Source organism: Centrocercus urophasianus, unplaced genomic scaffold (genome assembly GCF_019232065.1).
Source record: "Centrocercus urophasianus isolate 14NV4802_14NV808 unplaced genomic scaffold, USGS_Curo_1.0 seq_65, whole genome shotgun sequence".
In the NCBI taxonomy this organism is placed as follows: domain Eukaryota; kingdom Metazoa; phylum Chordata; class Aves; order Galliformes; family Phasianidae; genus Centrocercus; species Centrocercus urophasianus.
The window spans coordinates 126721-152618 of NW_024885255.1; the positions used below are offsets into that span (position 1 = coordinate 126721).

At 48.4% G+C, this 25898-nt stretch overlaps 4 protein-coding genes across 4 annotated transcripts in view; 3 read left to right on the forward strand and 1 right to left on the reverse strand.

Moving 5' to 3' along the window:
* Positions 1-429, forward strand: part of LOC122170228 (proline-rich protein 9-like) — a 684-nt gene extending 255 nt beyond the window's left edge. Inside the window, exon 1 of the mRNA XM_042836925.1 lies at positions 1-429. This exon is cut by the window's left edge and continues 255 nt beyond it. Coding sequence (XP_042692859.1) covers positions 1-429 — 429 coding nt within the window.
* Positions 430-6960: 6531 nt separating this feature from the next.
* Positions 6961-7923, reverse strand: LOC122170231 (protein TsetseEP-like). The gene has a single exon (XM_042836928.1). The coding sequence runs from the start codon at positions 7921-7923 to the stop codon at positions 6961-6963; it is 963 nt and encodes a 320-aa protein (XP_042692862.1).
* Positions 7924-18712: 10789 nt separating this feature from the next.
* LOC122170236 (keratin-associated protein 10-4-like) lies at positions 18713-20119 on the forward strand. The gene has a single exon (XM_042836932.1). It carries the CDS (start codon positions 18713-18715, stop codon positions 20117-20119), a length of 1407 nt encoding a protein of 468 aa, XP_042692866.1.
* Positions 20120-24758: 4639 nt separating this feature from the next.
* LOC122170230 lies at positions 24759-25697 on the forward strand. The gene has a single exon (XM_042836927.1). It carries the CDS (start codon positions 24759-24761, stop codon positions 25695-25697), a length of 939 nt encoding a protein of 312 aa, XP_042692861.1.
* The last annotated feature ends 201 nt before the right edge of the window (positions 25698-25898 follow it).

A 25898-nucleotide genomic window follows, 5' to 3' on the forward strand; every position in this document is an offset into this window, starting at 1 on the left:
CAGTGCAGCACCCAGTGCGTCACCCAGTGCGTGGAGCCCTGCAGCACCCAGTGTGTCACCCAGTGCGTGGAGCCCTGCAGCACCCAGTGCAGCACCCAGTGTGTCACCCAGTGTGTGGAGCCTTGCAGCACCCAGTGCAGCACCCAGTGCAGCACCCAGTGCGTAGAGCCTTGCAGCACCCAGTGCACCACTCAGTGTGTGGATGTCTGTCCTCCTACGTGCGTTGATGCCTGCATCAAGCCCTGTGCCACCCAGTGCCCAACGCAGTGCCCCGTTCCATGCGTGGAGCAGTGCAGCACCCAGTGCAGCACCAAGTGTGTGGAGCCCTGCCCAGCGCCATGTGTGGAGGTGGGCACCAAGAAGTGTGTAGATACATGTGAGACCGTGTGCCTGGAGCCCTGTGGCACCGTCTGCACTCGTCCATGCTAATTGCCTTCATTGCATGGGCCTTGCAGGCAGCCCCAATGCTTTGCAATATCCGCTGGCTCATAAGAACCCAGGGAATGAAATACAGATGACAGACCTACCTGCAACGTATCAAAACCTCTCTCAGTTAAGCCATGCTCTCTTTGACTTGGAAAATATTTCTCTGCATTTTTCTTCCTGTATCTCTTCTTCCTGTGCTACATCTGCAATCTCAGCACCTTTTTCTTGGTAACTGCAGTTGGCCAATCTTCTATTATCTTGGGGAGATATTCTTCAATGGTTGTACTGGGAGCAGTTGGTGAAGATGCCTCCCCTTCTATTCTTCTCTTCACGTCTTCTAATGTTTGTCCTCTTGCCTTTCAATGTCTACATGCAGCAATAAAAATTGACCATCGATGGCATTAATGTGTCATTTTTTCTTTCTTTAGTCCCCAATTTTGCGTATCTTCAGACCAAAGAACACATTCCTTTAGTGTTCCTCTTAAAAAGCTGGTAAGGTCATGGAGGATTTGTGCCTACAATGCTGCAAACCAAGCTTTCACCCTGATGCTGAACAAAGCCAATGACATAAACAAAACATCACCCCATGAATACCGCCCTGACAGGTGTCACAGTTTCATTCTACCTCAAAATAATGGTATTTTTGGTCTTTGTGGCTCTGGATTTTGGGCCCAAATCTGCTAAAAGGATACTTCAAAAGGATACTTCAAAAGTAACAAAAACCCTAACCTAAGGGAGAAGGCGTTGAGAAGGCATTAAGATCACTAGTGTGATCTTAATTATTCATTTAAACCAATCCAGAGGAGATGAAAATGGCCTTTTCAGGCAGCTTTTCCCATGATCTTCACTGACTAGAGACAGAATATAGAGGATCTGGCTTCAGGAGGTGAACTTTGTCATCACTCAGAAGCAGATCCTCGCCTGCAAGACTGTAGTTTTGTTCCCAAGTTTGCTGCAGATTCTTTGTATGACTTTGGGAAAGTCTCATCATTGTCAGCTACCCATTCTCTACCTGCAATAAGAAGTTACCTCCCTAGCTGATAAAGCAATTGGCACTGCAGGTTCATCAACATCTGGCAGGGGATGATAAGGTTTTAATTCATTCACAAGCACACGTTATTGATTTGGAGTCACAATTCTGAAGCCAATGGAGAACCATTGTCTGGACGGAGTTATAACCATTTAGATGTCAAGTTTCAGAGATAATGCTCCCTTTGTCTTACACACCTGCATGTGACTTGCTCACCTCTGTCTTCATGATGGCCATACAATCTCCATGTCTGGGACAGAGGGTTATTACCCACCTACCATGTCATTATGGCAAGGGTGGAGAGGGACTGATCTAGAAAAGAAAAGAGTTATATTTAGGTGTGTGTAAACACTGTTACCAAATCAGCTTTTAATGAAACCTTGTGTGCAGGTGTAGAGTTTGACTGTAGATTACTTTTTGTCTTATTTCTGTCAACACCAAAAGGAAAATCACTGAACAGAAATAACGACAGACAAAATGTTGTATCTCACGAAGGCAAACTGTTTCTACACTGAACATACGTTTGCACATGGAGAGACAAACTGATGGCAGGCGGATCAGAGAGCAAGAAAGGGGAAGGCATGACAGAGACCACACATATGCTGTTGAACACAAACTTCTTGTGTTCAATGAACTTCGCCATCCTTAACCCCACAAAGCATCAGTGCCCGCTTCCAGGTGTGGAAAAAATTTGTCAGGCAGTCATGTGCAGCTGCTAGTGAGATCTGTTGTCCAGTTTAATCACCTCTGACTGATTCCAGTCCTCTTCATCCAGCTCTATCAGCCGCATTAGTCACTGAAGTTTCCTCTTCTCCCCCTCTCTGCAAGCACTGCTCCAGGCACAGTGATGATAGATGTGAGCATGCTGGGGGAAGTGGCAGAAAGAGCTGCTGGGCTGTGTCCATTGTGCTTCCTGTGCCTGATGGACCATGAGTTGCAAAAGCCCTGACACATCGCTCCCCTATGCACCTGTGGTCAGAGTTGAGCATTGCTAAGATTCTCCCATGCGTTTAGAACAAATGAATGATGTTTCGCCCATGTTAACCTCATGGTCATTAAGACCCCTGATTAATCAGCAATGAATGGGGGATGTTACGTGATGGGATTTTCCATTAGCACCTTCTGCTCTCCTACAGCCGGTGGAAGCCATGTCCTTTGTTTCTTTGCATGTCACACCACTCCATTGGAGATTGAGCTGTAATTCGTAGGGCTGAACGTGACCCCACAGGGCAAAGCACTGAGGAACACTCAATGAAGTCCTGAACAAGCTTTTCCATTACAGCTAGAGGCAATGTTTCCGTTGAAAGATTTTCTCTGTTTCTTCCTTGGGAAAAATTCAAGAGGACTGACATTTTTCTCAAATATAAACCCATTCCCAGCAAAAGGAATCCTGCCATGACCTCAGCAAGCCAAACCCAGTGCTTGTAAAAAATTTTAGATCCTTCAGTGAAAAACTAAGGAAAATCTCAAAGAGAGATAAGAGGGAAGATCTCCATTTCTTTTTTTTTGATAATACAAAATGTTTCAGTTCCCTTTTTGAGATGGAAATGGAGACGAAAAGCAACAACTGTCCTGGTGATCATGGGCAAAATTACCAGGAGACACCTCAACTTCATACAAACGTGTTTTAATGACATCGGATCTGAGCTGGAGCTGAAATCCGAGTTCACCTGTGGGATATTTGCCCAGGGTCGGGACGGGATGAATTATTAATAAATTAGCCAATTATTACCAGATTGGGTGTGCCTCGGATTAAAAACAACAAATCCCCCGCACCCGAAAGAGGAGGCATCTCTGCAGCCCTTGACTGAGGTCCAGGAGTATGGAGGTGTCAGTGGAGCAGGTTCTGGTTGTGAAAGATTCTGGTCATCAAGTTAATCTGTTGTCATCAGCTCCTGGGGCTGCCTTTGGAGCGCATATAAAAGCCTCCTGCTCCTGAGGCTCCTTGCACCAGGTGGCTTTTCTGCTTCTGCCAGCAGCAGCTGACGCGAGGTGAGTCCCTCCATGCAGATCCAGCAACACTGGGGGTTGTCATGGTGCTCTGCTCTTGGGAAATGGGATGGTTTCTCTTTATTTTATTTCTCTGCTAGCAACTCCAGCCCATTTTCTCCTGCATGAAAGCCATATTCTTTTATTCCGAGACTTTCCAAGGCTCCAGACAGTGGCTTACTGACTTTCAATCAGCAAACCCTTGTTATCCCTCAGCATTTTCTTCCAGCTGATAAGAATCCTTTTGGATAACCACCAGGTGCTGAGGATCAGGCACCAAAGGATGGCATCCACCAACTCGTTCTGTGTTTGCAGAGCAGTTGTGTGCCGATCACCAGGGCTCTGAGTCTCACTTCTGTGCACAAAGTGATAGCAGCTGGAGGACAGTTCTTTGCATTTGCAGCAGGGGACACAGCTCCTGCTCTGGGTTCTTAGTGCTCTATGCAGAGATGTGACCATAAGCAGAGGGATTGCCATCCAACTCTTCTCTCTTCCAAATAAACCACTTGGAACACTGAAATATCACTGGATTTTTGCTCCTCTTGCACCAAACAAATACTGCTTTGAGGTCTTGAGCCTCCATGATTTCATCACGATTTGTCTTGCTTCTTAATCTATCAATGTTCAGAGTACATCGAACAGAAGGAAAAACCCACTTACTGTTTCTCTCCTCCTCTTCCCTCTTCTTCTGGAACAATTCACCTATTGGGATCACAGCTTCATTAGGGCAGTGCTTTCCTCCTGCATTCTCTTCCATACAGTTATGCCCCAGGGCCTCAGCAGAGCTCCATAGAATCCTGAAATGAAGTATGGGGAACCAACGACAGGCTGGAGTCACTAATACAGGGTTGGTTTGAACAGCCTCATCCTGAGGGATTTCCAAGTTTTTGTTGGTTTTGGGCTTTTTTTTCCCCATGTTCTTTGACTGCTAGAAATGACTTTTAAAGGCTCCTCATTGCTAGCTTTGGATCAAGGCTAGCAAAGTGACTGAAGCTACAATATCCAGAAAGAGAACTGTGTAGGGCTCAAAGTAACCAGAGGGGAACCTTGCTTTTCTTCCAGGCTCAGCAGAGATGTCTTCCCACCAGCAGAAGCAGCAGCAACAAATACCTGCCCAGTGCCAGCAGAAGTGTCCCCCAAAGGGTGTGGAGCAATGCCAGGCCCCCAAAGGACAGACCAAATGCCCTGTGAAGAGTGTCCCACAGCAGCAGCAGCAGCAGCAGTGCCCCAAGCAGAAGTAGAGCTCCCATCAGCGACCACGAAGAGCTATGGAAAATGCAAATGGGTCTTTCCGTGCTCTCTTTCTGCTTTCCAGCTCTGCCTGAATAGCTAGAAATTTCCAAGGCGCCTTCTTTGCTTGCAGAAGTCACAAAGAGATGCAATTCATTATCTCAGATTTATTCATCTTCTATTATAAAAGAGTCATGGGGCTGTTTCCTTCTGATCTTTAATTTGGGACACGCTGCAATAAAAGTGTAATTAACCTCCTCACTTGCTTCCTGATATATATATATTTAGCTTTACTGGTATCAATCATTATCTTTTGCCTTCTTTTTGTAATCAGAGTCACCTTTCAGTATGCACATGCATATAAGGCACACCCACAGGGACCCATGCACATCCAGGTTTCCTATGGAGGAAATGGCATTCTCAGGTCTGGATTATGAAATTTTGCAAGTTGTTTTCACCCTGAGCTGGTGCAAACCAGGCAAAACTCAGTTTTCTGCAAGGTATAACGTTCTGAAGTACATTCCTGTGGGATTTATCAAAGCAATTAATCACAACTGGGAGTCCCAGATATAGAACAGCTGTGATCTTTGGATGTTCTGACGCTGGAAAGAAACTTTTGATTACTTCAAATGATTATTTCCACCTTTAAAAGAGCCAGAAACAGGATTTCGAATGTTTCTGTTTCTCGGCAGGAAATATTGGCTCAGCTAATTGATTTCCAGCCAGCTGTAAAAAAATGCAGAGGAGGAACATTATCACAGAGGCAGAGGCGGTGAATGATGTGATATTGATGCCTTGCAGTCAGACACCAGCAGGCTGTGCAAGCCAGAGGCTGTGTCTGGTGCAGCTCTGCAATCTGGTGATGGGACTGCACGCATCCCACACCCATCCAGCAGAGCAGGGTGAGACTGAATTTCTCCTGGCTCAGCAAGGGTGGGAAATCTGTGTGCTGCTGCTTGCAGCTTGCCCTGTAGATGGTGTTTGAATAGGGCAGATGGAGCAGGATATGAGCTGCGTCCTGCTTCGGGGTGGAGCGTCCTGTGGAGGTGTGTCAGTGAAATTCATTAGTGTTTCAACGCACAATTAATTAGTGTTGCAGTACAATCAGCCATCCCATGGGCTGGTGCAGCACACGGTCTCTTGCAGGTGCTTGCAGAGGAGCAGAAGACTCAGCATTCCTCTCAAGCACCCACATTTGAGTCCCCAGTCCCCTGGCATTCAGCCTGAGTGATGTGCAAGCCGAGAGCCCTGGTTCTCTTTGTGAGAAGAAGCTATTAAAAGTCTCACAGCTCAGTATTCAAAGTCATTTTTATTGTCCGTTTTCACAGTGAAATAAATCCTGGATACAACATCAGCCTAAAACAATTAGGGTGAAGCACCAAACACATATGCAAGAGCAGTGTGTGGTGAAACATGTTGCAGGGTGTAACTCAGACCGTGCACGCCGCCTCCTTCATCCTGTCTGACAGCTAGAAGCTGTGCTGGGGGTTAATCTATTTCAAAACACGTCTGGGTTGCATTTAATTACCTATATCTTTTCCATGAATACTGTCAGCTTGAGCTGCTCCTGACACATCCTAGAAAATCTGAGGTGAGCTCTCTCAGGAAAGCAATGATGACAATTAGTTTAGCAAAGCAGGTAATTAAGAGGTGATGGCTCTTTTGTAAAGATCTATCCCTTTCCTCTAGCTCAGTGGGTTTTTTATTGCATAAAATATTCAGCACTGTGGATTCATGGTCCAGAAAGCCTTGGTGCCACCAACCAGAACCCCTTAGCTGCAGCTTTAGTGGAAACCTCAGATCCTATTAGTGATAGGCAAAGCCCTAAATGTGAGGTGGGAGATTGTGCTGGCGTGCAGGGAGCTGGGGGAGGGATGCATGGGAACCAGGAGGCAGCGTGCAGGTCTGCAGGATGCACTGACTCATCGGGTGAAGGTGGAATAATTGGCATGATGAGCCCTGGCTACAGCCCACCATCATGCTCTTCAATTTTCTCTCCGGATGATTGAATGACTGGGAGACGGCAGAGATTCAGGTTGCTGGAAAGCCAAATGCTCATGCCTGCACCACTACTGGGAGCCTTCCTATCTATGGCAGCCCTGACGTGTCAGGTAGCATATAGCTGTTAGTGGGGACAACGTGAGCGTTAGTGGGGGGAGCTGGGAGCTGTGCTTAACAGAAATTCTGCAGTGGGTAAAAGGGCATTGGAAAACGACCTGTGTGAGATATGGGGGGAGGTCTTGCATCCTGCTTCTCTCTTTGGGGCTTCCCTTGCCAGCTGCAAGTTATTTCTGTGTCAGTGGCCACGGGCTGGGCTGTTTTACCTGCTGCTGCTCAAGGGGAGGATGCTTCTCAGGAAGGGAGCTCTGCTCTGGCTCTGGGCCGGGTGCAGGGATTGGCACAGGGACCTCCTTGCACTCCTGCTTCTCCTGGGGACATGGTACAGGGTCAGCATTTTGAACAGGGACCTCCACTGGGATCTCTTTGCACTCCTGCTTCTCTGCAGGGCATGGGGTGGGCACGGGGACCTCTTTGCATTCCTGCTTCTCCTGGGGGCAGGGTGCAGGCTCAGGATTTTGGTCAGGGACCACCACTGGGATCTCTTTGCACTCCTGCTTCTGTTGGGGACACGGTGCAGGTTCAGGCTCTTGAACAGGTTCTGGCACGGGGACCTCCTTGCTTTCCTGCTTCTCCTGGGGACAGGGTACAGGCTCTGGGTTTTGGACAGGAACTGGCACAGGGACCTCCTCGTGCTCCTGCTTCTCCTGAGGGCACTTTGCAGGTTCAGGAGAGGCAACAGGGACTTGCACAGGGATCTCCTTGCACTCCTGCTTCTGCTGGGGGACATCTTCAGGGCAGACAGCAAGTACTGGCTCTGGCAGCTCTTTGCATGCTGACTTCTCTTGGGAGCATGCAACAGGTTCAGGCTGTGATACTGGAGGGAAATTTGCTGGTAGCTTGCTTTGCTGCTGCTGCTGCTCTTGGGGTGGGCACTCAGGTATCACGACTGCTGGTGCTTCTCCCTTGCCTGGTTCCACTGATGGTGCTGGCAATGGCTCTGTTTCTTCTGGATACTGCACCACTACGACTGCAGTCACTTCTGTGACTTGGGCTTCAGACTGGTGCTGCTGAGGGCATGGGACAGGCTCAATGCAGGGCTCTGGCTCTTGATTTTCCTTTGAAACCGTTTTGCCCAGGCCAGATGGGAGAGTGATTTCCTGCTTGCATTGCATCTGATTCAAAGACATCTCTGCAGGAAACAAGATTATCTGAAAGAAACGTCAGAGTGTTATTGTGTCTGCTGATAGAACAGCATTGGGATAAGAGTGAAACAATTATGAGAAACATTCATCATCTGCAAGACTAACTTTCTCTTAGCTTGCCCTTGGTTACCCAAGGCAGTTTGGCTCAGGAGGAATTATGATTTGCTCTTTCTTTTTCATCCTGTCTCTGACTCTGCCTTATCTTGTTCCTCTGCTCTGCTCTGCAGTGTGGGACAGGTCTAGCAGAGGTAGAATCACTCCTTTGAAATCGGAGCTGATTTACACTTCAGAGCTCTTCCACCCGTTGCTTTGCTCTTCCCAACGTGTTAACTCCCTTTCATTTCTTTCCTGGGGGACTGACGAGAGGAGCTGGCAAATAACAGATCTGCTGGATTGATAGCGGTTTCAGAAAGTCAAAATGATCGTAATAAAATGGACAGCTAAAGACAAGAATTAATAAAAGAAAAAAAAACACCTGTGCATCAGAAAGTAGAAAACATGAATCTGGGTCCAACGGAACACCCCACACTGACAGAAATGAAATCATCTGTTTTGTTTGCCCCTTTTTAAAATGGTTTCCAGATTTTTCCTGGAATTGAGGCCTCAGGGTGGACCTCCCCCGTAAGTAACATCTTTGTGTAGCACTGGGAGCCTTAGAAGTGCCCATGTCATGGGTCAGCTTCACCTCAGTGCTATCCCTCACTTCATGGTGATGTAATGGACCAAGGCTGCAGTGTCACAGTCCTTCCAGCTGCCATGGAAAGAATTAGCAGTGGTGATGCTGCCCTACATTTCTGGACTATCATCACTAGCATCACTCATAATGCATGTAGTTCACATGAATCAGGATAATCAAAAGGGATTTCTTCTCCCAGGATGTGCAATGTGCCAAATGGGTTCTCCTAAAGATTTATGAAACTCCCTCTCTTTGGTGCACTGCCGAAGCAGGATCAGGCTTGGCTGCCTGGTGCTTGTGGCTCTGGCAAATCCCATGCTGCTCTTTTTCTAAAGGACACAAAGAAAAGGTTAAAATCATGGAAGCATGAATTGGAAGAGTTGTTTTAAAGTCCCACCAAAAAGGACTGGAGTCAATGCTGATCAAGTGTGTGTGCAAGTGTTCTCCCTTCCCATGGCAGCTTCCCTGCTCAGCACATCTTCAGAGCAAATCATTGCTCTCTTTCCCATCCTCCCAGATCATCCAGATCGTTATCTGATGCTCTTACTGTTTCCTTTCCTGATGGCATCTTAAGCCATGGATGACAGAGCACAGGAGGAGTATTTTCTCCCTTCTGCTCTATCAGCCCCTCATACTCACAGGTCTGTTTTTTGAATAAATGATTACCCCATGATATTAAAGTTTTAAAAGCTATCATATTATGAATAACAGTATCATAGAAAATGGATTTGGTAGGACCTTCAGTAGGCCGTTTAGACCTTCCCTTTCCCTGAAGGCAGAATCAGTTACACTTAAACCAACATAATTTTATCTAATTTCTTCAGAAAGGATCTAATTTGGCACTTAACTATCCCCAAATTTACAGACGATCTGAACTTGCCTTGCAGAGCCATTCCCAGACTGCTGGTCCAACCCCAACGCCCACAGTTTCTCTCCTCTGTAGGAATCTTTTGCATGCTCAAAGTTACCAAATAAAGTACATCTTTAAAGAGCCTGCCTAAATGAAACCTCTGTGAGATTCTAGCTAGCATTCAATCATAAGCATCACAAGAAGGATCAGTATTCAGTGACTTACCCAACCAGTCAACAGGGAGAAGTGCAAAGTCGAGTGGATGGAGCAGCGTGGAGATTTGGGAACTTTTATATGGTTTCAAAGCCCTGCCTTCTGGGGATGAGTCCTTCAGGTAATGAGCTCACTCTTTCACAACTGCCGTTGTGTGTTTCCTCCACAGACTTGTTTTACACGTAGGCAGTGTGAAGAGACAGCTATTTTTTTTGTGCAGAAAGCATTTTGATCCCTTTTCTGGTTGATCAGAGCCAACGCAAAACTTTCTCTGCGAATAAAGGTCGTTGCCTTTGGTTAACACTGTCACCACAGACCCACCGAGGTCTTCCATGCCACCTAATGGTCTTGCCCCCATTTCTTAGGATGCATTTGTGGCTTAAGACCTGGGGACTGTTCCTATTCTCGACATCTGCCACCTCTTTTTCGTCAATGAATTCTCTAAAGCGATTTCCTAGTCATTCTATCTGCTCATGATGGATGGGTTTATTTTTTTCCCATTAAGATCTTCATAGCTTTCATTCCTCCCTCGTTTCAGAGCAGATTATTTCGAATGCATGTTGTCATCCATGGTATGGTTCCCAGCTAGCAAACATGACAGAAGTGGGACCTGAGTATATCTTCATCTACCATATGAAGAGTAAAGGGACTTTTAAGAGCATATGAGATTTATCACAATAGGATGGAAGTGGGACAACACACTGGTTTGGATGCTGGGATGGCGTTTGAGAAGAATGTTTCAATATAACAGTGAGATGAAGGGAGTTTGTAGTGCATGCAGTGTATTCTCAGAGCGTTATTCCACGTTCAAAGTATATGAAGTGAAAATAGCTCACTGATGATTACCCTCAGATCTCACAGTGCTGTTAGAATACAATCACATCGTCCTCACCATTCAGGGTAGGGGCAATTTGATCCCACACGGTGACACGTCCCACACAGAGGTGAATTTCATCACATTTGGTCGTCTCAGGTCTATCTTTGTCTCCTCTCCATGGTTTTACCAGAGTACCTTATCACAGCACGCACTGCAGATGCAATCATTACAACAGGCTGAGCTGGTACCCAACACTGCTGGGGCTCCCGGTGTGAACTCGCTGGCTCCAGCTGTGGTGTAACTTCCTCTGCTGATAATCATTTAGCAACTGAAGCACAGAACACCTGAAGTTTAGACCACGCGTTGTCTTCTGCCATAGCGTCACTTCACCCATGCAACTTCCTTTCTTGCCTCATTGCAGGTGGGGCTGAGCTGGTGCCTGGCTGGCTCTGGAACCTGCTGAGTTGTGGTCACCAGCAAGGGATGGTCCCAGCCTGTGATCTACCTGCATCTGAAGCCTCACCCATGCTCTGCTGGCACAAATTGTAACCATGGCCCCACTGAAGGCAGGAGGCAGAATGCTTTCCAGACACAGATAATCTGTCTGTCTGCTTTCTAGGTAGGATCAGGCTTCGTGGTTACCAAAACCCTTTGGCTGAGGTTCCTATAGCCCTTCAAAGCAGGGCTATAGGAATACAGCAAGGGGGAATAAGCCCCTAAACCCTGGATTTTATAATGCATCCATTAGCCTGGAGAGAACAGAGCAGCTGTGTTCAGACTGAGACAGCACATTTCATTAGGTCAAATATTGCAATGGAGAAAAGCAAACGTGCAGATTCAGGCCAGAGCTTCAGTAACCTTTGTTACAGCCATCGAGGAGAGAGAAATAGGGCACGTAGCACCTGTGTCCAGCACTGAGGCAAAGGCAGCTACAGGTGCAACCACCACGGCCCTGTGTTGAGACACTGCTTTCATTTAAGCAAGCAGTCAGCTTTCGGGAATATACAACCAATTTGGGTGCCAATTTTCCAGACTCAGCTTGCAACACTCCGTGAGTAAAGAAAATCACTTTCCATAGCTGGAGGGGAGACGACCTGCGCTGTGTCTGCAGACCAGGCGAGGCCGTCCTGACCTTCCGCCCTGGTTTGGATCCAGCTCTGCAAAGGCACCAGGAGGTCATTTCACGTCCACAGCTGCAACCTCAGCAGAAAAACGATGGCAATTATCACTGGAGAGGCTCTGAACTCAGCCTGTGGATAGGGAGTGAATGTTTTTCACACCGTAGCAGGATAATTGCTTTCCCCTTCCATGCGAATTGCACAAAGGCTATTTTTAGAGGCAAATGCCATATGCAGTGAAACCTGCCTTGCTCAAACCTCTGGGGAACTACGGGAGAAACGTGCATCAAGGAAAGTGGCCTGGCAGCCAATGTGGGCTCAGCTCCCGCCTGGCGGAGCCCTGGCTCTGCTCCTGCTGACCCCAGCTCCACCCCACTAATTCCAGGCAGTGCAACACCACAACTGATAGAAGTGTCCTGAGCCTACCCTTCTTCCTAGACAGAAACTGCCACTGTGGGTTCCACTCAGCTCGTGGAGGTGCTGAGCTACCCTCAGTCCCCCAATGGCTTTACAAGCGCTAATCACATCATTAATTACTCAGGTCGCCAGAGTCTAAGATACCTGGAGGTGTGCACAGCGATTACACTAGCAGCTCCAAATGGAGGTCTGTAACAGTCTGATGCACCATGGAGGTGTCTCAGTACCTCAGTGATCCTTGCTGCTATACTACTTCACTCTGAAAGAAAGGAGGAGCTTTCTTAGAAGGACAGAGCACTGCAGAGCACTGCAGAGCACCTCAGCTCAGCAGGTGAAATGTGACCCTCCCCTCACATCCACAAGGGTGCTCATTGATTTCTATCTGTGCAGGGCTTGGAACCTTTGTGCACAGAGAAAACGATCTGCAGTAGCTGTTGCTCTCCTGGATTTCACGTCTTGGTATGATTCATGAGCTGCCCAACTGGATCTCCCAACACAGGGCTCACCCCGATGGCTTAATTAGACACTGTTTCGTTAACTCCCCATCTTGTTCTTTATTATTGTGCCTGTCATCACTTCAGGGTGGACACCTCGATTAGCTCATCTCGTGAGACAAAAGACTTAATTACCAGTTACTGAGTTTCCTAGTATCGGTCTGTCTGCTGCCATCCCAGTAACTGAACCATCTGCAGACTCAATCTTCCCCAGTCCCACAGGGATGGCCAAGCAGTCTGCACTTGACTTTTTTTCCTCTGCCTGTTATTCCTTGAGAGACTTCTCTCAGTTTTTTTGCTGTAACACAGCACCCAAGCTCTCCATGATTAACAGCTCTCAAGAGACAGACACGGCCGAAGCACTGAATTGTCTGTGATTCCACATTCAGAGCTCTAAAATCTCTTCTGTAAATCCACCAACCTTCATTTTCAAGGTTTTTATACATTTTACTTCCAGTTCTCTGAGATGACAGCCAACTCCAGAGCCCCCTGAACTGCCTCTTGGATGCCTAATCCCCAGCCTAAATGTATTCCTAACTGCTGTTGCAGAATTGCTCTGCTTCTCAAGTACAACACAGTGCCTCATTGAAAACTCATTGAGCACAACAGAAACACTTTCCAGGCAGTCAGCACATCAAAGAGACTAATTCTCAATTGCTTCATTCATGCACTGGTGCTCAGGAGCAGACTTGTTGGAGCTAAGCCTGCCACCAGCCCTTTCTGGCCCAGGCAGGAGGATTTGCAAATTGCAAAGCAGAACAGCTCCAGGGGTCACCATGAGTTTGTGCTCAGCTTTGCAATGCTGTTGGTGGGGAACAGGGAGCAGTTGGGGTGCAAATACAGATTCCTGGGCTTCTGGGGAGGGGATGAGATGGTGAAATGGCATCTGCACACAGGCAGGTGCCTGCTGCAATGGGGAGCATTACATGCCTTCAGATTAAGGTTGCTTTATGCTTCCAAAAAGACTTTGAATATCCCTGATGTTCAGGTACTGCCTTTGCAGCCTGAACTGCATTTGTTGTTATTTCTGGCAAGACTGAAACTACAGGGCTTTAGATGAAAGCATTTGAAAAGTGCCAGAACAACAAGGAGCTCCCAGGCTTCAGGTGCAGACAACAGGCTTCAGCTGCTAAAATACAAAATGCTGGAAAAAGGGGAGCATTCACTCCCAAAAGCCAAAAGGAAGCACCTGTGCTCTAGAGCCTTCCTGGGAAATCGAGCTCCTGGGGGTTATAAGGACTTTTCTGACACTTCAGGCCCTCCCTCTACCTTTGCATTGATTCATTGCTTCACTGATGGGTGGGGTGAGTTGTATTCTGGTGAATCTGTTAAATATTGTTGGGAAGGCTGTGCAAAATATGACTTACTGTGGAGTTATAGTTCAGCAGTGGCAATTTCGGACTCTTCCTATTGCAAATGGAATTAACTGAGATTGAATAGCAGGAGCTGCAGGCTCTTATGGAAAGACCAATTCTTCTCCAGCTGTTTCTGCATCTGCTTAATGCCACAGATTAATGGAGATAATCTGAATCATACCTGTGCCAATCTCATGACTTTGATGGCATCATACCACTGTACAAAGAGATTACAGGAAAAGGATCAGGTCCAGAGATTATACAAACGTGTTAATCCTAAAACCATGCTGCTAGTTGAATTGCTATAGAAAAGGGAAACTTTTAAAGTTCAGTATGTGGAGAGCATCTGAATTAATAATGAACCCTGGCTGATAGAAATCCTCCCAAACCCAAGGAGGGGAGGAAGGGGCAAATCCCAAAGCAGCAAAGTTTGCAGTTAGGGGTTGCAAACCAACACTGAAGTGGCAATCATGTTTTGGATGCAATCAGGTGCTGGTAGCAGCAGCATCCCAGCTTCTCTTGCACTGGAAGCCTAGTTGGTGTATCTAATGGATGTGGTGCTAGGGGCAGTGTTGAAACTTCAACTTCAAGTCACCAGAGCTATTGCAATCATGCAGTCAAACTTTCTGCAGAGGTTGACCTCATGGAGCCTGGTGGCAGCCAGAACAAAGAGGTGCACTGGGGCTGCTAATTGCAAAACAGCAAGAGTTCATTAAGTAATAAGAAGCTTTTAAAATACAGTAAGGAGTCTAAGAGAAGATTTTTATTTTTTTTTTAATGCATGATGATGAGGAGGTTTGTATGTTGCCTTCAGCACTGTTAAATCATTGAAACATCTATACTGCAATTTTACAGCTTGCTAGGCTAATAATACAGTGTTTTATTATCTGCAGCTTGTACGCTGCTATCTAATTACAAGTCTGATACAATAAAAATATGCCATGTCTGCTTATTCTCTTCTTTTTCCCTATTCTTCACCTTCCCCTTACTGTGAAGCTCCTTGCTTGCAGCCTGGCATCTGTTTCAAATTGTTTTCAATGCCCAGAAACACGCATGCATGTAAGCAGCTGGAATGGAGACATGAGTCTTCAGGTGGGCTGCAGGATGCACTGATGGCTTTGGTTCAATACCTGCACTGCTTTGAGGAGCATTCAGACGTTACAGTGCTCTGATGCAAAGGCAGCAATTTGAGCTGAGCTCACAGGCTGCCAGGTCAGGCAGATTCTTTTCTTGGAGAGCAGAGAGCATTGGGAAACGCATTCAGTGCTGCTGTTGTCTGTGCAAAGCTGCTGCAGGAGGTGGTTTATGTGTGCATATGCTGCGCTCTAGTGGCTTGTAGGGCTCTGAGGACATGGCTTTGGCAGTGCTGGAGGATGTGGCCACCCCAGACCTGTGCAGTGACTGTAACCAGTGGTTGGCACCCGAGAGTTCTCCTTAAGCTTGTGAGGTGTTGAGCAGAACTTGTCCGTGATGGTACTCCTCCAAATCCTTTCTTCAAGGAAAGGCCCTCTCGTTTGCCTCTGCTGTAGCCCCACATGCACAATGTTAAGCACTATTTTACTGTTGTAGCTCCCTTCTGCTTTACAACTCTGTCTTGTTAATCACTGTTTTCTTGTTAAATTTAATGGAGCAAGGCTAATTCTATGCTGCCTGAGATTTCAGCCTGGTGTCTTGGATCACACCTGTCCTATTTACTTTGTTTCTTCCATCTTCTTTTCTCGCCTGCTTGCTCTTCCAACCACACTTCTATATCTGGAGCTGGCCAGGAGCTGTGCATTCCTGGGGCATTAGCTCATGCTCCCAAAATGCCACTGTGTGACGGTGCTGCTTTGCATTCCTGGCTTATTAAAGAGAAGGCAGTGGTTTCCCAGCATCTCCCCTGGCATCTCCTCCAGGAGTTTTTTCATCTCCTCTCTCCATGGGAAGATACCTTGGCTCTATTCTAACTTAATTTTCCACTTCTATCTCAAGCTGTTGCCCATGCTGCCAGATCAGCCAGGTACATTGAAAAGAGCCCAGAAAATTCCCATAGGTGACAACCACTGCTGGGAGGAGGTGGATTCTATTGGGGTGTGAGCAGGTGACAACAGAAGCACACATTTTTGACAGGTGTCATCGTGTGAGAGTGAAATGCTCATTCCAATGCCATGCAGTGAAAGTCTCCCAAGTTGCCCTGCTGCCAAAATTAAAGTGGATCCTCAGTGGTTTTTCCTTCTTTGAGTCTGCAGCTTTGGAGTGTGCTGAGAAAGTGGATTTGGATGCATATTCATGTACACATAATGGGGTATGGACATGAAAGGCAAGTTGTCATTGGGATCTGCTAATTAAATTTGCTATGGCTTTCAGTGAGTTAGGCAGGTATGCATGGGTTGCATCCAAGTACTGAATGAAACAAGGATTTGTTTAAAGGTTGGGGCAGTGCCTGTATCCAGACTAGGGTAAAACTAACACAAATGTGAATTGCTCACCTCAGTAACAGGGAGGATCAGACCTGCAAGCTTTGGAGCTGAAAAGCAGTGAGGAGTTATGGCTTTGGATCAAAGAATGGGTTTCCGTGGGAGGGATGCCACAACAAAGCCACACTGCTTGTGGTTCAGCTAACGATGAGCACACTCAGTGCTGGAGATGCCTATGGTAAAGGGAGCATTTCATTCCCTGCAATTCTTGCCTAGTGAAATCCAATTTTTCACCCATGAATAAACCTTGAGAACCACTTTCATTGCTGCACAAAAGAGTTGCTAGGCTTTCATATTCAGTTGCATTATGAAGCTTTTTATGGACCTCATTCCTGGCCTCAATAATCACATGGGAGGGCTATTTCTGTAGCTCACAACAAACTGAGGTTCTAATGAGCATGTTCAGGAGCTGCCCTCCTTGGGGTGAGCTCCATCTCCCCCAGTGCTCAATGCTGCTGTGGCTCAGCACTGCTCTGATTCAATCCCCACATCTTTACATGGAGTCAGTGGGGAGAACGTGTCTCTTTATGGAATGTTTAATGAGCCAAAATGCACATGAAAGCGTTGATTGGATCTTCAGTGACTTCAGAAAATTAATATCCCCCTTTTCTGATCTGGGCACTGCGTGTGATAAGATGTTGACTCACTCAAAGGCACCACAAGACCCGAGGAAGTTTATCTGCTCCTGGTGCTGCTGGTGACAGCTGAGTTACGCAATGGCTGCAATCAGATGTGACTGTAGATCATCTTTTCCGCTCATATGAGAGTCACTGGATGGTGTTTTCCCACTGCTCTGATGATGCTGATTGCACTGGGATCATGGGATTATTGGGATTGGCAGCCACGCTCCAGAGCTACGTGAGCTGAGGATGCAGGTGGCTCTGGATCACCCACCCAGGGGGGTGATGTGGATTCCAGTGGGAGCTTCTGGTTTTCCCTGGAGGAGCCAGTGTCTGTGTCCAGCTGCACACATAGCTGCACGTTATAGTGGGGACGGGAGGTGCTGGCCTAACCAATGATTATGGGTAGAGAAGGATGCGGAGGACTCAGTGAGGTTCCCAGAGCCATTTGTGTGCAAAAAGAGGCCGTGTGTTGGGGCAGCCCCACCTCTGGGGTCCACCAGGAGGTTTCTGGGGCTGGGAGAAGGGCTTTGGAAAGCCACCACCGCTTGATGGTGTGTACACTCCTCCCTTGCCAGATCTCTGCAGGTGGGTCCACCACTGCCTCTCCAAATACCATTCAATCTTACCATGCCAGGGAGGATTAGACAGGAGGTAATTACACTTACTACGGGGAGCGGACATCCAACTACTCATCCATGAGGATGAGCGAGTCGATGCTAGTCACTGTGAGCATTGCACACAGGGCAGCTTGTACACGGAGCTATTAGGCTGTGTCGTGGGTTCCTCATGCCTTCGGGGCACACTTAGCAGCTATATAAAAGGTCAGCTGCCATTAGGGCTCACTGGTCACATCACAACACCGTTCTCATCGGGGAGCTGGGTAAGTCTGTTTTGTGCTGAGCCTCTGCGGCTGTGGAAATGCAGATTTCTTGCTGCCTTTTTACATATGAAATGCTTTGTGGTTAAGGTTTTTAATGCTAGTGAGTGTGAATTGCTGCTGTTAGTGTAGGAATGTGCTCTTGCTGTGTCTCCAGCTGGGCATCCGACCCCAAGGGCCACTTGTGAGCAATCTGAGGAACAGCTGTTAACAGTAATTGGGGTGCTGTTGCTGTTGCTTTTGTGGGTGTCTGACAACATGAAGAGCTGCTTTGGAGTATCAGGGATCACGGTGCTAGAAGAGCTGTAAGCAAGCTGTGTTTGGCTGTGGTATTGCTGCCCCTTAATTGCCTTTGGCTTCCTAATGAGAATGAACATGGTGATGCTGAAACCAGGCTGTGAGCTTCTGCATGTTCCTGGTGCTGTGGGGTCAGCAGGCAGTGTTGCCTTGGGTGCTGCTTGTCTCCTGCTGTGGCAAATGGGGTCGGTGGATCTGAGATGCATCTGGGTTGTGGCTTTTTCTCAACACGTCAGCAAGAGGTCCCCAACAAAACCAGAGGGCAAAACCTGGGCTTTGTGGTTGGAAGGTAGCTCAGATGAGGAATTTCTCCTCTGACCTCAAAGATCAGTTCTTCCTTCTTGCAGGTCTAAGTGATGTAGAGGGAGATGAGGTCCAGGGGGATATTTCACGCTGTGTATCTCTGGGTGTCCCTACTGTTAGATGTCCCCTTACTGCCATGTTTTTGAGTTATAAGTTACAGGTTGGGTGCAGCTCTTGGACTCCGGCATGGATGGATGCACCTCCAGCACCCACTGGGTGCCTCTCTAAGAGCTCTGCTCTCTCACCTCTCATTCCAGCCCTGCCAAAACCTCACTAAGATGTTGTGCTACCAACAGCAGTGCTTTCCTCCTCTCCACCAAGAGCACATCTCCATTAAGTGCCCCCAAACACACCCTCTGATGCACAGATGGCAGTCAGCAGTGTGCACCCCACAGTATGTGACCCCCTGCACTCCTCGGCAGCGGTTTCTGTCATCCAGCTTCTCCCCGCAGCAGTGTGTGACCCAGTGCATACCACGGCAGCAGTATGCAACCAAGTGCATTCAACAGCAACAGCGTGTGACCCAGCACATCCCACCCGCCAGGTGTGTGACAACCTGTGTGCCACAGCAGTCATGTGCCACCCAATGCACATCGCAAGAGGCATGTGTGACCAAGTGCGTGCCCCAGCAGCAGTGTGCAACCAAGTTCATCCCACAGCAACAATGTGCAACCAAGTGCATCCCGCAGCAGCAGCATTCAACCCGGTGTGTGACCACATGCATGCCGCAGCAGCCGTTCCTGACCAAGGGAATCCACCAGCAGCACAGTGCGACCGTGTGCATCCCGCAGCACTGCATGACCACATACACCCCACACCAGCAGTGTGCAACCAGATGTGTGACCACGTGTGTGCCACAGCAGCGTGCCACCAGGTGTATCTCGCAGCGTTATGTGACCGCTTGTGCCCCGCAGCAATGTGCCACCAAGTGCATCCCACAGCAACAGTGTGCAACCAGGTGTGTGACCACGTGTGTGCCTCAGCCATGTGAGACCAATGGTGCAAACATCTGTGTCCCGCAGCAGCACCAGTGTGCCACCAAATGTGTCCCACAGCAGTGTGCCACCAAGGTCATCCCGCAGCAGCACCAGTGTGCCACCAAGGGCATCCCACAGCAGCACCAGTGTGTCACCAAGAACATCCCACAGCAGCACCAGTGTGCCACCAAGTGTGTCCCACAGCAGTGTGCCACCAAGGGTGTTCCACAGCAGCACCAGTGTGTCACCAAAGGGATCCCACAGCAGCAGCAGTGTGCCACCAAGTGTGTCCCACAGCAGTGTGCCACCAAGGGTGTCCCGCAACAGCAGCAGAGTGTTGCCAAGTGCGTCCCACAGCAGTGTGCCACCAAAGGGATCCCCCAACAGTGCCATTGTGCTACCAAGTGCATCCCACAGCAGCAGCAGTGTGCCACCAAAGGAATCCCACAGCAGCACCAGTGTGCCACCAAGGGCATCCCACAACAGCACCAGTGTGCTACCAAGTGTGTCCCACAGCAGTGTGCCACCAAGGGTGTCCCACAACAGCAGCAGGGTGTTACCAAGTGCGTCCCACAGCAGTGTGCCACCAAGGGTATCCCACAGCAAAGTGTGACTCAATGCGTCCCACAGCAGCCTTATCAGTCAGGTGGAGTAAAAATTTCAAGCCATTCTAAGAAATACTGCTCTGCATCCAAATGGCCCTGGTAAAGAGGAGCAGGGAAAAGGAGGGTCCATGGAAAACCAGTGAGGTATGGCTTTGGGGCAAAGTTATTTATCTTCTTATATCACCTGACAACTTATTTCTATAGTTAAATTCTGCTTTATCTCTGTTTTCCAGTCCTTTCCCTGTAGCTCAGTTCTGTTTTGGGCCAAGGTGAAATATTATTCCCTGCATTCCAGATATCTGTGGCTTGTTACTTATTCTGCTGCAAGAAGTAGTTTAGTGGGATGTTACTGAATTCTCACCTCAATGAAAGGAATAGTTTTAATAGGGGAAAAAAAGTAGAAATGCCAAAGGAATCCCTCTGATGACAGCATCAAGAGGACCAATGGAGTGGCCAACAAGGGCTCTGGGCTCAGTCCTGGCCTCAGGAGATGATACCCAGGCTGTTCTGTATTCCCCAAGGCTGCACATTCTCCAAAAGAGTCATTTTTGCTCACAGATTTGGAAGCCAAATGTAAATTTGCTAAGCAAAATGTATCTGAGTCTCGTTCCAACAGCCTTCATTACAGGAGGTGGCCAGCAATCCCTGCTGACTCCGCACTGACTTCAGCGGAGTCCCCGAGCGAGGCAGGATCTCTGGTCAGAGAAGTTGGTTCTGCTGAAACTTTGTACGTGAAATTTTTTTTTTTCTATTCACTTGGTTGCTTTGGTTATTGTGGAAAACAAAGCCTGAAACAAAAGAAAGTCTTGGAAATCAGACTGAAAGCTGTAGCACTACTCCTTTATAAATGTTCGAGATACCGAAGTGATAAACTATGTTCTTTATGCTGCCTGAAGATGTGTACTCTGCATTGTATTGAAAACAAACTATATATATGTATACTTACGATATACATATATATATACCTAAATAAATATAGTTCTCTGACCTCAGAGTAAACATTTTGTCTTTTTGCCCTTTGGTGGTTCTTCTTTATTACAAACATTGTCTGTGCAAAATACAAAAATCCTATGGCATGCCCTATCATTAAGAGAATGAATCGGAGGCTGTTCACGCCAAGCCGATGATGCCTTTTGGGAGAGCCAAAACAAGTGATGCAAGAGGAGCTGGGTGTGACCCAGGCTGGGATGCTGCCTTGAATCCTGCCTGGTTCTGACCCACTTGGTGACCTTGGGGTGCCATCGTGGGCTGTGCTGGGGGATGAGGGATGGCTGTGGTCAGAGTGGAGCAGCTGTGTCCTGTGGGGTGCAGGGTGTGATGGGAGCTGAGATCCCACCTCCTCAGAGGGCACGTGGAAGATAACTGGGGATGGAGCATGAGTGGCACTGACCACGGCTCTTCTCTCCTGTGTGGAGCTAAGGATGATCTTGCAACCCAGTGCTTTGCATTCCTTTATGGGAAGACCATCACTGCAGGCTTTGGGGAGACTTCACACCACTGTGACTTCCCTGTAGGAATTGGAATGACCACAAAAATCACCCAAGTTGCAGAGCTCATCCCATGGGGTGGAGTAGCCATGAGAGCACAGAGCTCAGATTGAAGCCTGGCGCTGGCCCTGACTCATTGGGTGACTGCAGAGCGGTGTGCCTCGATTTCCCCTGTGCTTAATTGGGAATAATAACAGCCCCCACAGCTCTGCCCTGCGCTACATTGTGCGTCTCCCCGAGATGAAAGGATTTTAGAGGACTTCCCAGATGCTAATTAAGAACGTTTGGATGACAGAGCACGATGCTATCATCGGGTTAGTATTTTGTTACCTTACTGAAAACACTAAAATATATATTAGGATTACTTGAAGGCTACCAGACCTGGTTCTACAGTATGAACTGGATTTATGGAGCTTATAAAAATCTTCTTAATCTGCTTAGCTGCTCTTTCATTCCTGCTCTTGGTTCCTAAAACCTTGGGTCAGATCATTTAATATTAGGAAGGGACATTTCATGGTAAGGAAGATCATTTAATTGTAAGAAGGGTGTTGTAATTCAGGGTGAAGCACAGCTAATGGAAGCACGGGTAGGAATGAGTGCTTTTGTCTTCAGTTGTGGAAAACAAGGTAAGCCTGGAGAGCGCACGTGTCCCTTTGGTTAATGTTGCTCTTGGAGCTTTCCTGGCACTCTATGATTCAGCAGCTGGAGATTTTCTCCTTGTTATGGGTGAGAAATTTTCCGCCTCCTCCACCAAGAGGACACATTTCAACTCTCTGTGCTCCAGCAGGGAAGGCCTTTCTCAGATTCCCAGCATGCTGGAGCACAGTTGATAGGCGTCTAATTGGCATAAGCCAGGGCCTTTGCTTATGTAGACATGGTTGTGTTAAAACTCATTCCCTGCCAGCACTGGATGCTGCTGTTAATTTCCTCTTGGGTTTAAAACTAGTATAAACAGGGAACAAAGAGCAGGAAAGGGGATCTGTGTGTTTAGGACTGCAGGGATTCAGCTATCCTTCCCAAGCTGCCCCAATGCTGCCCCTTTTTTCTGCCCTTTGTTGTGCTGGGAAGGCATCCTCTCTCAGCACAGCCTTTTGTTTGGTGTGGGTCATTCCAGCAGTGGCCATGCCCTTCACCCAAGGCCTCTTAGCCCCAGTCACCCTCAGCTCCTGTGCAGGTGGAGGAAGTCTGCATGCCACAGTAATTACGGGCTGCAAGAAGTTGCCGAGAGTCCTTCCTGGATGGTGTTTTCAAAGGCACCAAAGGGCCTTATGCATGTAGCTCCCATGGAAATGAACAGTCCCTTGGGCAGCCCAGACCCTTTCCTCTGTTTGTCTCAGCCAGTATCTTTTTCTCTGTAGAAAAGTACCATTTTACTGCCTTGGATTTGCCACAGTGAAGCAGAGGAGCTGTTGTTGCACAACGCACGGGGACTCATAGCATCAGAGCCACTAACAGCACATGCAGGGGTTGCCCTTGGCCATCCAGGTGCTCTACTTAGCATGGGGAGAAGCAGGATGTTCTCACAGGGTCTTCCAACTCAGCAATGTCCCCATGGTCCCTGGTGACAACAGCACGGCCATTCCCTCCAGCATGAAGCTGCACGTGGCCTGGCTGGTACTGGCAGCAATTAGAGCATCGCGGGCCAAACCACCTCACCCTCCAGGGCACTTATTCACTATATAAAAGCTCAGCCATCACGGGGCTCTCCTAGGCACTTCTCTTCGGTTGTTCTCACTGATGAAGTGGGTAAGTCTGGCTTCTCACAGAGCTGCTGAAATGTTGCTCTGTTCCCCTGGGTGGCTGCAGCAGGCGGCGGTCCTGTGCTCGTGGAGGTACATCCTATGGGGATGTGTGCGGCTCTGACATCAGGAACAGCTCTGTGCTGAAGGGAAGGATGTTGGGCAAGCACCTCCTGAAGGACTGAGGAATTGGGAACAGGATTTGTGGGCTTCTCTACGCTTGCTGCTAGGTCTGGTCCAAAGGAAGCCATGGGCTGCGTGAGGGGCTTGGTGCTGCTGGGAGTCAGGCATTGAGCCCACACGTGGAAAGGCGGCTGATCTAAAGGATCTGGTGGAATTTCTCTGCCATTCCATGGAATTTGAACAAAGCAGCTTTTCAGAGGACAGCAAGAAGCCTATCAACTTCAGGATCAGCATGAAATCAGCAGAGATTCTCCAGACAAACCTGAACGTGTTTACGTTTCTCCATAGGCTAACAGCCAGGGATGCAAACATCTCCCTGGATGTGAATAATCCCCCTGTTCTAGAAGTTTTTTTATCTTGCTGAGCATCACCAGATGCTTTGGTATTTTATGTGCAGTAGTAGCATTGTGATTCTTGTTTTTCAATGGCTGTTTATATTAGTCAATGATTATTGTAATCATAGTGATAATGATAGCAACACGCAGTGATGTTATTATTAACAGTCAGCCAGCAACAGGCTTTTGGGCTGTAATTATAGATAGAAAGAGGGGTGCTCAGAAGATGCACTTTTTTTATGATCACTTAATTACAGACTTTAATTCCTAAATAACTTTAAGATGAAAACAAACAAAGAAAAATAAAAACCTGAAAATTTTCTGAGCACTTTTCATATGCCATTGCTTCCAATACCTGGGCAGGACTGGGGTGAAATCTGCCAGAGATTCTTCCTTGATGCTTCCTTTCCTTCCTTGGTTTGACCAAACAGAATGCTTCTGCTGCTCTTCTCTTCTTACTTTTCTTGATGCTTGCCCACATGACAGCACAAAGCAGGGACTGCAGAGGTGCTGCTATGGTATAAGGGACCAGGCACGGATTGCAGCTCAGCTCAGATGTGCTCCACAAACCCGTCCTCACCCTCAGCCCTTTTAACCATGGTTTGTCTTTGTGCTGCTGAGCTGCAGCCACGCCTGAGGATTGCAGCGTGGGCACACCTTTAATTCTGGCTTGTCTTTCATCCTCAGTGCTTGGGAGGTGCAGGATAGGAACTTGAAAGAATGTCCCAGTGGGGATGGGGGAGGTTTAATATTTAGCTCATTTTTGAAGGGCAGAACGCAGCTGCTTTGTTTTCCTGGCTCTGGTTGTTTTGGAGCTCATCAGGATATAGGGGAGGGAGCAGAGAGCAGCTCCCCTGGGTAATCCCGGGTGGGTTCTGAATCACCAGCCAGTGACCTCCAGCAGGACTGGGTGCAGGCATCACCAGGAAACAGCCAATGTGGGTGTGAACTGTCCCTCTTCTTCCTGCTTCTTCCAGGCTTAACAACCTCCCAGGACCATGCACTATTATGGGGAGAGGTACAAACAACTGTACCTGCCGGGCTCCAGCTACGTCACCGAAAGCCACCAGCATTGCACATCCCAACCTGATGCATGCAGCACCACATGCCACCCGCTGAGCATCATAAAGAGCCCGATGCCCAGATGGCAGAGCTACGTGCAGCCTTTCACCTACGTGTGCTCACAGCCCAGCGTGACCCACAGCATGCTGCTGCCCTGCCAGCCCTGTGTGCAGCAGTGTGTCATGCTGTGTCCAGAGCCCTGTGAGACCACACGTCTGCTGCCGTGCAGGAAGCCCAGCGTGCGCCTCAGCCCTGCTCGAGTTCTGCAGTCCTGTGAGAACGGCCACTTGGAGAAGAAACGCGTGGCCAAGAGCCTCCCACCCTGTGCTCCACGGTGCCCAGAGCCAGGCAAACTCAAGTTCCCACCATGTGGGATCAGGTATTCATCCTCCTGCAAGGATGAGTGCAGGTCAAGGAAGGTCTCCAGGTGCCTGTCGCAGCGGTATGGTGCGGAGAACCGCTGCTTGCAGGGGATGACCAGCGGCTATTCCCTGCCACTTCGGGGGGTCACCGAGTGCCCCCCGCAGCAGTGCGTGACACAGTGCTTCCTGGAGGAGTACATCAGCCCCTTCCCCCACCAGAAGTGCTCCAAGGGGTACCCAACGCAGGAGTGCATCACCACCTGCACCTCACAGCAGGTGCCCAAGTGCCCCCCCGGGAGCGGGGCGAAGGTGAGCTCATCCCAGCAGCGCTTGGCCAAGTGCTCGCTGCTGCAGGAGGGAGCCAAGCATAAGAGCTCGTCGACTCAGCACATCAGCAAGTCCAAGTGCCTCCACCCATGTGCCATCCAGCGCTCACCGCGGCACCATGCGGGGGATGTGAAGCGTTCGAGCCACTCCAAGAAGAGCCGCTGTGCTTCCAAATGTCTCTGGTGAAGGGGCTGAAGCTGCTGTGACAACAGCAAACCACGTAGCTGGGCCTGAGGTTGTGTTTTCCCCTGTTCCTAACCCCTGAAAGTGCTTTGCCCAGTCTTCCCCTTATTGTAATCAATGCTAACCTTGTATGGTACCTTGCCTTCCTCCTGTGGTTCCCCTGTAGTTATTCCTGCAACAGAATTTATGCTAATGAGACACTAA

What these genes read in the sequence shown, in the direction of transcription:
- LOC122170231 (XM_042836928.1), bottom strand. Translation starts at nt 7,923, where the DNA reads ATGTCTTTGAATCAGATGCAATGCAAGCAGGAAATCACTCTCCCATCT.
- LOC122170230 (XM_042836927.1), top strand. Translation starts at nt 24,759, where the DNA reads ATGCACTATTATGGGGAGAGGTACAAACAACTGTACCTGCCGGGCTCC.
- LOC122170236 (XM_042836932.1), top strand. Translation starts at nt 18,713, where the DNA reads ATGTTGTGCTACCAACAGCAGTGCTTTCCTCCTCTCCACCAAGAGCAC.